This window comes from Pelobates fuscus, chromosome 4 (assembly GCF_036172605.1).
Source record: "Pelobates fuscus isolate aPelFus1 chromosome 4, aPelFus1.pri, whole genome shotgun sequence".
Classification (NCBI taxonomy): domain Eukaryota; kingdom Metazoa; phylum Chordata; class Amphibia; order Anura; family Pelobatidae; genus Pelobates; species Pelobates fuscus.
Genome location: NC_086320.1, coordinates 221,584,230 through 221,597,083, shown reverse-complemented (window position 1 = coordinate 221,597,083; position 12,854 = coordinate 221,584,230). Strand labels below are relative to the sequence as shown.

At 41.6% G+C, this 12,854-nt stretch overlaps 1 protein-coding gene across 2 annotated transcripts in view; it reads left to right on the top strand.

Moving 5' to 3' along the window:
• AHRR (aryl hydrocarbon receptor repressor) overlaps nucleotides 1-12,854 on the top strand; it is a 386,440-nt gene that overhangs the window by 346,191 nt on the left and 27,395 nt on the right. For both annotated transcript variants that reach the window (XM_063451896.1, XM_063451895.1), the window contains exon 7: nucleotides 1,087-1,220. In XM_063451896.1, coding sequence (XP_063307966.1) covers nucleotides 1,087-1,220 — 134 coding nt within the window. The remainder of the gene's footprint in view (nucleotides 1-1,086; nucleotides 1,221-12,854) is intronic.

Sequence of the window (12,854 nt, the reverse complement as noted above, 5' to 3'; positions counted from 1 at the left end):
GGCTGCTAAATGTACCTATCTATGTGCTGCTCTATCGACTTGGAGTAAAATAATTTTAACATGTCAGGAGCATCCTACATAATAAATCAGAGTAGGAACGTAATCGCATTATTGACACTATGTACTAAGCATTCCTGAGGGAAAGCGGTAATGTAGGGAAAGTCATGTTGTGTAATAGAGAGGGGGAAAGATCAACAGGCACATCCAGAGGCTCACATGCCTACTTTACCTCGAGTACGGTGTGGATAGATGATATAGGTAGGCATAGTATTACAGGACCCCTACAAACTTAGAGCTTCACTTATACCAAGTATGGCCAAATCTGACACCAGCACGACGTCTAAGTACAAAGAGAAGGGTGGGGAGATCAGACAGTGAGAAACAGAGGGCTACCTATAACAGACCGATCCCTGCTTGATATAGTAGCTACAAAATTACAAGAGCAAACTGTTGACCATTGTTTGCTTACATATACCATCAGAGTAGAACTGCCTCTTTTAAAGTCCCTTACTGAATCAAATAGCTGCACATATACCTCAGCTCACAACATCTGGTGGTGTGCTTACATACACCGCATAGCCACAGTCTCAGAGATGAGTGTTCACCTGTGCTACCCACAAGTGGGGGAAAACGAGAGCCAGATGCACATTTTAGTGCGCTACATGGAAACTTCATCAGGTAACCTGCAGACATTTTTACCCAACGGTTTACCTTTATTACTGAGTGCTGTCCACCACACCCTGTACTTTGTGTGAGTAGTTTATTCCATGCAGGTGTTGTGAGTTCATCCCATCTTTGAATGTAACAAACTCAAGGAGTCCCATATGATGTCATGTCCAATATAGAGTGCTGGAGGATGCTTCTTGTTCATGGTGTTAAAAGATCAACACTGAGAAGTAACTAAAAAAAGTAACACATATGATACTCAGTACAAGTTTCGCAAGTTATTGAAAGTTGCAGTTGTGACATAGAAAGATACTTTTCTCCCCATATGGATTATTGTGTACGATGCATGCATTTGGTAGACTCTAATTGTAATAATAAATCACCTTAACCTTTAATCTTTGACTTTATTTTTTCATGCAGGTGAAGATTATTTTCTCAACAAGCTTTTCAAGGCACAAGAATCAAACATCAGTTCTTCAGAATATTCATCATTTTTAAATCGGTGCTTCATCTGCCGTGTCCGATGCCTTTTGGATAGTACCTCAGGATTTCTGGTGAGCAAAAGTTTTATGAAAATATTTGGCTTAATGCCTAACATATTTGACTCAATGCATAAAATAACTATTAGCTAACTCATATTTATTTCTCCATGGTTTTTATGGTAGCAATGTACTACGGCAGCATATTATAATGGAACAAGTACATTTTGGGCCATTTACGGATTTTACAATGTATTTATTGTGATCTTTACCATTTTGACCATCCTTTTGGGCTGGCTTGAGCTATTGGTTGTCAGGATCTTACCTGAGTTGGGAGTCTGTAGCGCAGATATGTTGCTCACCCTTGCAGATAGCCACAGGCCGAGGTGGTCAGGTAAGAATTCACCTGGCCTGTGGGTCTGTGCACGGGGGCTGTGCAGGATGCAGTACCAAATACGCAGGACAGGCAAGGACAGAACCAGCAGGATAGTCGAGGGATAGCCGAGGTCAAAGGATGCCAGAGGTCAGGAACAACAAGGAGTAGCCGAAGTCAAGGGATGCCAGAGGTCAGAATAAACGTAGTCACAAGCCGAGGTCAAATAAACGAAGCAGATAAACTGGAACACTGGTACGCCACAGCAACACTAGATCAAAGACTTGACACTGAGCACAGGAAGAGGCTGGGTTTAAATACCCTGCTGATGACCGATGAGAGTCAGGTGAGACACAGCCAAGTCAAGGTGCAGCCCCCGGTGTATAAGCCATGCCAGGATGAACAGGACCGGACTCAGTAGTCTCTGTGTAAAGCTGCTGTGGCTCAGAGGTAGAAATCAGGACTAGGACTGATAAGTTCCCCGGTTCAAGTCCCCTGTTGGGAATTCCAGGAGCGACCACGTCTGGCTGTCTGTCTAACAGGCAGCCTGACATTGGTGAATAGCAATTTTCAGTTCTTTTCACAGGTACTCAATCAGAGCTGGCTTTCCTTTTCGGCAGAGTAGGCACCTGATTATTGGCACTTTATTAAATAAAGGTGTTGATGATGCAGTTCTTTTGTATTACAAAAATGAATACATAAATAAATTAAACGTTTTTGTGAAAATTTGCTGAACCTTTTAAGCACTTCGTGCTTTCTTTTGTGTGTAGATTATCTACTTTAACCCTTTTATTTTTATGTTCTGTGTGTTAATCTTCAATTCATGTGGTCTCTGGTACAAAAAACCTAAAATATAAAAAACTATTGAAACTATTTCAAAGGCAATATCACATTTTCTTAATTTTTTTTTCTAAATTCAAAGAATGGCTCAGGAGCTCATCATACCCTTTAATTTACATACATTTTTGTAACATTTAAAAGGACCGTGGAAATCAAGGATGTCAGTGTATGTAAAGTGTATGCAGGGCCGGTGCTAGGATTTTTAGTTACACAGGCGAAGATGCATTTTGGCGCCCCCAACCCTCATTAAAAAAAAAAAAATGCATCTTCACCTGTGTGTCTTTCCTCCCAAGCCACAGGCACACAGGCATCATTTTTCAGTCACACAGTCAAAGTCATACAGGTACACTGGCATACAAAGACAGAAATAATCATACAGAGACATACAGTCAGAGACATACAAGCAGAGACATACATGCATACAGAGACATGCAGGCATATAAAGACATACATGCATACAGAGGCATACCGTCATACAGACACATACATACAGACAGGCATACAGAAACATACATACAAAGACATTCAGGCACATACATACAGACATACAGGCATAAAGAAACATACATACAGAGACATACAGGCATGCAGACACATACATACATACAGAGGCATACAGACACATACATACATACATACATACATACATACAGAGGCATACCGTCATACAGACACATACATACATACAGAAAAATGCATACAAAGACATACAGGCATACAGAGACACACAGACACACACATACGCACATACAGAGACATAAAGGCATACAGTTACATACATGAATACAGAGACATATATATAGACATTCAGAGACAAACATACAATCAAAATAGATGTGGTTTAGGACTGGAATATTATGATTTTTTAAGCAACAAAAAATCTTAATCATTTTTTTCCACATTATACTATACTTCTAATCCTAACTTGAAGCACTTTCCTATGTGTTTCAATGGTATATATTTTGTTTATTATAAAGGTAATAGTTTAGCTTTATTCACAAATGTATATTGTACAGTAATGTACTTTTTTTTTTTACTTTCCTTCAGCAGTATTCAACACATGTTTAAAATGTATCCATAATTTGTCATTCCGAAAATGTAAACCTCTTTTATTTCAACACCATGTTTACACAGTCCTCATTTCCTTTTTTTATTACAAAGCAATGTAAAAATACATTTAGCCATTTAAGCCCTAGTTTTCTTCCCCATTACTCTGTATTAGTTACATACAAACAAACATACATACATACATACATACAAAATTACATACTTACATCTGTTAAAGCGTGTCCCTGGGGTGCATGCTGTCCGGCTCCTTGGAGTCCTGTCCTGCAGCGCAGCCTCATCACTGTGCGCCAGCCACGCTGTGTGATCCACAGGGAGCAGGGATATGATGTCATATCCCCGCCCCTTCCACACAGCCTGCGGCAGACAGCAGGGTAGGAGGTGGGCGGGCGGAGGCTGGGATCCGCAGGCGGAACGGTAAGGGCTGCGCTCAAGTAGTAGCCGGATAAAGGGGAGCGCAGTGCGCTTCCCTCCTTCCGGTCCGCCTGGTTTTGCGCCCCCAGGGCCGGTGCGCCCTAAGGCGGCCGCCTGGGCCGCCTTATGGTAGCGCCGGCCCTGAGTGTATGTCTCAAATGTGGGATCTCTGCATTATTTGTAAGAAACTGCCCAATGAGACATGTATATATAAATTGCATAGAGATAAAGGTGAAATAATGTATATTTATGAAGCTGACCCCTTCAGTACTGCTATTGTCCACCGTTAGCCTTCTGTAGGATGAAGGTGCCAGGAACTACGTCGCCTTTATACTATCCTGTATGGATACCTTTCACACCCAATATCGTGGAGATACTCTGAAAGCGCCATTCACTTGTATAGTTTTTATTATATCCTGTATGAGTAAGAGTACAAAAGAGAGTACTTAGAAGATCCCAGATCTTTCACAGATTTTTTTATTGGGCATCTATTGCATATATCACAAGAAGATGCCTTGTTCCATTAATAGACATGTGCAATTCGTTTCAGTCTGAATGTGAATTCGGACAAAATTCAGGCCATTCGGACATTTGGGTACTTCCGAGTGTCCGAATAGCTGACTTGCCGAATTGGCTAGGTCCCAAAGTTCCGAAATTGCCAAATTTCCAAACTGTCGAAGTGCCGAAGTTCCGAAATGTCGAAGTGCCGAAGTTCCGAAGCACAGTATTGCCTAAGTACGAATATACTTACCCAGTGGAAGAAGAAGAATGTTACACTGTATACAATTTTAATTAAAAAGTATACGAACATAGCCAGGATTCAGCTGTAAGCATTTGCAACACTTACAACAATCAAGTAACACACATTCATATAAAATGTAAGTTACTTAGCCAGTCAATGGAATGACAGGAATGAATAAGTAGATAACTCCCTAATTCCCACGGTATTAGGGAGCTATCTCCTAAAAGGCTGAAATACCTGAATTGGTCTTTCAGCCACATTTACTAATACTAAGTAAAGATTACTTAGTATTAGTAAATTATGCCACTACTCGCTATACCGCCTGTGACTGCTCACTGTAAAAAAACAAAAACAAATTCATTCCCTGAGTGGTGGGTGGGGGGGTCTAAATTACAATAAGGGGGAAGGACCTAATGTCCTCCCCCTGGCCCCCACCGCCTGAGCAGTGGGTGCGGACCCTATATACCAATAAGGGGGGACCTAAAGTCCGCCCCCCTGGCCCCACCACTGAGCGGTGATTGGGGGCCCTAAATTAGAATAAGGGGGGACCTAATGTCCTCCCCCTGGCCCCCACCCCTGAGCACCCTAAACACCAATAAGGGGGGGGTACCTATTGTCATCCCCCTGGCCCCCACCCCTGAGCAGGTGACTAGGGTTCCCCAAACCCCAACCTACCCCCCTCACCCTAAAAATAATGAGGGGGGACCATTAACTAAGTACTTGTAAAAGAAAAAAAGAAAACTTACCATTTGGGGTCTTCTTTTTTCTAAAATCTTCTTTTTTAAGCCCCAAAAAAGGCCAAACAAAAATCCATAATGACCGTCGCAATTAGAAAAAAAACAAAAAACCCGAGCGCCCAAAAAAAAATCCATCTTCACCCATGGAGGGCTCAGAGCACTCTGATTGGTGGGTTTAAGCTATCCAATCAGAGTGCTCTGACAGGTAAATTAGAAGACTGACAGGTAAGTCTCTACATTTACCTGTCACAGCACCCTGATTGGTTAGCTTGACATCCACCAATAAGAGTGCTCTGTGTCATTTTACACAGCGTGGGAAAGTTCTTTTGAATTTTCCCACGCTGTGTAATTTGACTCATAACAACACTCTGATTGGTGGATTGAAAGTAACCAATCAGAGTTATGAGTCAAATTACACAGCGTGGGGAAATTCCAAAGAACTTTCCCACGCTGTATAAAATGACACAGAGCACTCTGATTGGCTGGATTTCAAGCCATCCAATCAGAGTGTTATGAGTCATTTTACACAGCGTGGAAAAGTTCTTTGGAATTTTCCCACGCTGTGTAAAATGACACAGAGCACTCTGATTGGCTTAAACCAAGCAATCAGAGTGTTCTTAACCTTATCAATAGGTCCCCCCTTTCACGTAATTTAAGGCCCCCACCCACAGCTCAGGGGTGGGGTCAGGGGGGAGGACAATAGGCCCCCCACTTTTATTTTACTTTAGGGCCCCCACCTGCCGCTCAGGGGTGGGGGCCGGGTTGGGCAATAGGCTGCTCACTGTTTAATAGACATGCCCCTACTCGCGGTATAGTGAGTAGGGGCAGAATGTACTAATACTAAGTAATCTTTAATTAGTATTAGTAGATTTGGCTGAAAGACCAATTTAGGTCTTTCAGCCTTTTGGTAGATAGCGCCCTAATACCTTGGGAATTAGGGAGTTATCTACTAAGCGGCTGCAATAGAACATCCGAAGTCCCGAAATTCCTATGTTCCGAAATTTCGAAGTACCGAAGTGTCGAAGTGCCGAAATCCTGAATTTCGGAATGCCGAACCGAACCAAATTTGTTCCCCATGCACATCTCTATCCAAATATCAAGATATCGTGTACATAAGACAAAGTAATCCCTATATAATCATATGTATATTTTAAAAGCATAGGGACTACAGTGAAATTCAATCACACTTTATATTTGATATCTTTTCTAAAAACTCAGAAGTGACAGTACCACTTTATCATACCATCTACAATCAAAGCAGTTACTATAAAAAATTGCAAAGTATTTGATGCCTTTGTGAACACATTATTTTCTATTACAAAGAAGGAATTTTGCACTATACTGAGAAAGTACCAGTATACATATGAATAGCTGCCTTAGAAATGTAATTAGGTATAATGCTCAATAATTACTTTAGAATGTAATGACATAAATGTTTTTGAAATTTAAATATGTTTAAATAAACACATAAAGTATTATTCCTTAACATATACTTGCAGTGTTGAAAGGCTAATTATTAACATATTTGTCCATATTGGAAGCAGATCGTGAAACAAAATACTCACTTATGAACTATTCTGAATAATAGAGAGCTTTTGGATATTTATATACTAGAACTAAATGTACATAAAAGTTTGTAATTTTTAACAAAAAATATATACTGAGAATTAAATACAACAGCATGGCCACTAGGTTAATTGTGCTGTAAATGTTTTATTGTTAAACATATGACTTAGTTTAAATATACTGGGTTTAATTCACTAGTGAATTGTAGCTTAAAAAAAATAACACATCATTTTGAAATTTGGGAATTTTCTCTTGAAATTGTCTCAAGTGACTCCCTAATTCTTTTCTTCGTCACCTACATCTAATGTTTTGACATTTGATGTTATATCATTTTGTTCTCATTCTCCACTAAGGTTTTTAAATTATACATTCTAAAATATGATATCTATATATCCTAAATGTATTCTTATAAGGCACAGACCCAAGTGATACGTCAGCATTATGTTCCCTTTTCTGACATGTTAGCTTGGAGGTAGATTATTTAATGCATTCTTCTAAAAATACTCCCCAGTTAGACAAACCTTACATAGTTACATAGTTACATAGCTGAAAGGAGACTTGCGTCCATCAAGTTCAGCCTTCCTCACATATGTTGTTGCTGTTGATCCAAAAGAAGGCAAAAAACCTAGTCTGAAGCGCTTCCAATTTTGCCACAAACTAGGAAAAAATTCCTTCTTGACCCCAAAATAGCAGTCAGATGTCTCCTTGGATCAAGCAGCTGTTACCCCACTAATTAGAAATTATATCCCTGTATGTTATGTTTTTGTAAGTATGTATCCAATTGCAGTTTAAACATCTGTATAGACTCTGACAAAACCACCTCTTCAGGCAGAGAATTCCATATCCTTATTGCTCTTACTGTATAAAAACCTTTTCTTTGCCTTAGATGAAATCTCCTTTCTTCCAGCCTAAATGTGTGACCTTGTGTCCTATGTATAGCCCTGTTTATGAATAGATTTCCAGATAAAGGTATGTACTGGCCCCGAATATATTTGTATAAAGTTATCATATCCCCTCTCAGGCGCAGATTTCATTTTTTTAACCTTTCTTCATAACTAAAATGCTCCATTCCTTTTATCAATTTTGTAGCTCGTCTCTGCACTTTTTCTAGTGCCATGATATCTTTCTTTAGAACAGGCGCCCAAAATTGCACAGCATATTCAAGGTGTGGTCTTACCAGCGATTCCACCCTACCTTATGTGTTATTTTATTCTACAGAGCATATGTACTTGTAACTGTGAAATGTGGCACCAAGAGCAGTGATTGGCTGTGGGAACAGAGACAAGACCGCAGCTCAATTCACACTGATCTCTCGTTAGCTGAGCTGAGTACGTACACAGACTACGTCTAATAAGGAAGTTGCTTTATAAAAAGAGGGAACATTGGATGGTACAGGGTTACGCTGCAGAAAACTGCAAAACTCTTTTTTTCCCCCTGTAAATATATTTTCCCTTCCTTTGCTTAAATACTATTTTTGTGTTCTGACATTTCATGTGCATTGATAATGCTGTATGTTAAGCTTGTCAAACTCGTGGCCCGGGCCACATGCGGCCCTCAATTAATGTCTTTGCAGCCCAGCGAGCTGTGAGTTTGACATCCTTACTGCTAAGGCAGAGTAGGCACTGCTCTCCCCACATTGCAGGTGTCTACTCTGCTAAAATGTACCCGGCCGCAAGAGAGGATGCTGGCCGGGTGCCAGAATATAATGTTATTCCAGCCTTGCATCACTAAACTGCACGCGTGAGGGAGCAGTGAGGAGCAGGAAGGGATATCTCCAGAGAGAAGATCCCCACTAGACCTCAGGGAGAGGCCCCACACCATCTCCCAAAGGTAGGGAGCAATAAATAAAATGATTTGTGAGTGTGTGTAAGAATGTGCAAATGTGTGTGTCTGTCAGTTTGTGTGTATCTGTCAGTGAGGGTGTCTGTGTGTCTGTCAGTGAGGGTGTGAATGTGTCTGTCAGTGCGTGTGTCTGTCAGTGAGTGTGTGTTGGTGAGTGTTGTGATGGCCACGGATAACTAGTGGAGGACCTGGAGGTGCACGGAGGCACACAGCACCACATCACCTTCCGATGTGACATCAACGTGCTCCACCTTCAAAGGAATTCAAGGAGTAGTGGGAGGATCCGCTTTGGCACAGGGTGCGGACAGCGCCATTGGGGGCTATACCAGAGGCTGTACTCTGGAGTAGCATACCAGCACATTAGTGGAGTCTGCTTGTTGGCCAATATTGTTTTTGTTTTTTAAACAGGGGCTGGGGTTTAGTAGAGAGGGGTGCTGGGATTTTGTATAAAGGAGGGGGCTGGGGTTTATTAGTGGGGGGACTGGGGTTAAGTAGAGGAATGTGCTGGGGTTTAGAAGAGGGGGATGCTGTTTTTTTTTATATACTGTACTTTTCAAAATAAACCTACTTTTTTTTGCAGCCCACATAAACTTAAACCTTCTAAACCTAAAAGCATCTTAAAAGCATCTTAAATGTTAAAGTTCATGACAGTACAAATAGAAAAAGATTGAACAAGTATATTTTGTTTGGAAGGGTTGCCAGAAGAATGACCCTTCTCTCTAAAAAGAACATGGCTGCATTGCTTAGGTTTGCAAACTTGCCTCTGAACAAACCACAGCTTCTGGAACAATGTCCTTTGGACAGAGGGTACCAAAGTGGAGATGTTTGGCGATAATTCACAGAGCCACGTTGGCGAAATCCAAACACAGGATATCAGCACACATACCTCATACAAACTGCCAAGAACGGTGGCGGAGGGGTCATAGTTTGGGATTGTTTTGCAGCCACAGGACCTGGGAACCTTGCAGCCATTGAGTTCACCATGAACTCTACTGAATACCAAAGTATTCTAGAGTCAAATATGAGGCCATCTGTATGACAGCTAAAGCTTGACCGAAATTGGGTCATGCAACAGGACAATGATCCCAAACACCACCAAATCTACACAGGGCCGGACTGGCCCACCGGGATACCGGGAAATTTCCCGGTGGGCCGCGGCACCTGGGGGGCTGGAGGGAGAGAGGGAGCCCTGCTCCCTATATTTTAATAATATTGCGGCCGCCAGCCGCATTGTCGGTGCCGCCGGGTGGCCGGTCCGGCGGCACACTGTGAGGATTTATACTTACCTTGCAGCCGGCGGCCCCATCTCCTGTGCTGACAGCTATACCTGCTGTCAGTATCAGTGAGTGACCCGGGCGGCCGCCTAAGCGATCCGGCGGAACACTCACTGATACTGACAGCCGTGCAGCTGTCAGCAGAGGAGGACTGAGGGAGGGGGCGGAGCTAACTACCATGCTCCCTCGCGGTTCCCATAATTCCTAGCATCTACACATCATAGAGTAATCACTACTCTATGATGTGTAGATGCTGGGAATTATGGGAACCGTAAGAGAGCATGGTAGTTAGCTCCTCCCCCTCCCTCAGTCCTCCTGTGACAATTTAAGGAGGCACACAGAAGGGGAATGGGGGGCAAATAGAGGGTAAGACAAATAGAGGGGAAGGGGGGTAAATAGAGGGGAAGGGGGGGCAAATATAGGGTAAGACAAATAGAGGGGAAGGGGGGTAAATAGAGGAGAAGGGGGAGACAAATAGAGGGGAAGGGGGCAAATAGAAGGGGAGGGGGAGACTAATAGAGGGGAAGGGGAGAGGCAAATAGAGGAGATGGGGTAGGCAAATAGAGGGGAAGGGGGGAGACAATTGTTTCATTTTGTACATTTATATTTATTAAATATCACAACTTTTTACCACAATTACGGAGAAAAAAACTTTGCATTATTGTTCTTTAATACAGTTTACGTTATAGAAACACAGGGGGGGGGGACAGAGACTGAGGGGTAATAGAAAGACACCAGGTTGGGGGGGGGGCAAAGAGACAGAGGGGTAATAGAGAGACATAGGGCAAGGGGGGACAAAGAGACAAAGGGGTAATAGAGAAACGGGGGATGGGGGACAAAGAGAGGGGTAATAGAGAGACACAGGAGAAGGGGGACACAGAGACAGATGGGGTAATAGAGAGACACAGGGGATGGGGGTACAAAGAGACAGAGGGGTAAGAGAGAGACACAGGGAGGAGATGGGGAAGAGAGACACACAGAAGGTTTGTTGGGGGGACAAAGAGACATACAGTAGGGAAGGGGGACAAAGTGACAAGATTTGTGGGAGGCAATGCTGGGCTGGGGAAAAAGAGACAGAGAGTGGCTGGGAGAAGATAAAGAGGCACACAGTCTGGAGTTAGAAAGAGACACACAGATGAGATTTGGAAGGGGAGAAAGAGACAAAGTGTCTGGGGCTAAGAACAACTCAAAAGGGGCTGGGGGAAAGAGAAATACAGAGGCTGGAGAAGGGTAAAAAGAAACACACATGGACTGGGATGAAGTAAAAGATGCACAAGGGTCGCTGTAAGAGAAAAAAAAGGAGACAATTGGAGCCAAGATACACTAAACGAGGTAAAGGTAATAGACGTAAATTGATGTAATCCTGACAGTAATACACACATATATATATATATGCATGTATATTGATGTGTGTATTAGTAACATATAACTATGCCTATAATATTTACACATATTGTAATTTACATTTATATATGCATAATACACACATAAATGTCATTTATATATATGTGTGTGTGTGTAATGGCCCTGTCTTGTTGCTAGTTGCATACTCATGCACAATAACATATTCAAAGTGAAGAGCGCACCCATAGAACTTCAAAATTAACCAGATCACTTCATTTTTTTTAGTTGTGCAACTGCAGACATTTAGCATTTCAGTACCATTACTAAAATGTCCTTAATAGGCCAAAGTAGTTGTACTGAAACATTGATTACAAGCAAATGTACGTCTACTTAAAAAAAAGGCGCTATTTTGTTTATTTTGAAGCCCTATATGCGTTCCTTCGTTGGAGTAAGAGTTTTCAATTTCAAGTTATTTTTCACCCTCTATATCAGCACACTATGCTGTCGCGACGCATTATTGGGCTGGTATAGAATTTTTTTCCAGGGCTGATTTTAGTTCCCAGTCCGGCCCTGAATCTACAACAGAATGGCTGAAAAGGAAAATAATGTTGCAATGTTCCAACCAAAGTCCAGACCTCAACCAGACTGATTTGCTGTGATGGAACCTTAAGACAGCTGTGCATAAACATATGTCCGCAAACCTCAATGAACTGAAGCAACATTGTAAAGAAGAGTGAGCCAATAAACTGATAAAGTCATGCAGAAAACAATTACTTGTTGATGCTAAATGTGGTTCTACAAGCTATTGACTCATAAGGTGTACTTCACATGTTTTTCACACATGGCTTCTCCATTTTGGCTTTATTAGTGTTAAATAAATCATGGACGGTGTAATATGAGGTAGAATTTACCTAATTTTAAGACCTGCTAAGGAATAGATGATTATGTCCTGATATGTAAAATCATAATATAAAAAGAGAATTTAATTTATTTTTATGTAAACATTTTTGAAAAACTCATCCCTACCTGTAGTATATAACAGGATTCTTCAGCTATATACATCCACATTGGGTCAGACAATTATTTAAAAGTTAGTCTTTGTGTGATCTTCCCTACTTCAGAGTGGTCAGTGAAAATATGTGTGAGGTTATAATGGTAGGATTTGCTCTTTATACATTTTAGGCATCTGCAAGTCTACCCTAATTAGTGCACTGCACATGGTAATGACTGATGTCACTGCACTGTTCTTGGAGTGAAGTAGGGAAGACCGTAGATAGTGTTGGTTTTCAAACACTGTCCAAAGGTACATGTGTGTGGCTGAATGATCCTATTATATACTGAAGGTCAGGATGTGTTTTAAAAAAAAAAAAAAGACTTGGGGCAAGGCTTGACCAGCATGGTGAACGGTCACACATTGCATGAGCTCCAGCAATTTTCCTAACATTATAGCCCTTTTTGCGAGTCCTTTCTCCGACAAATCTGGCTCTACATAACTGTCAGGGCGGCGGTCGG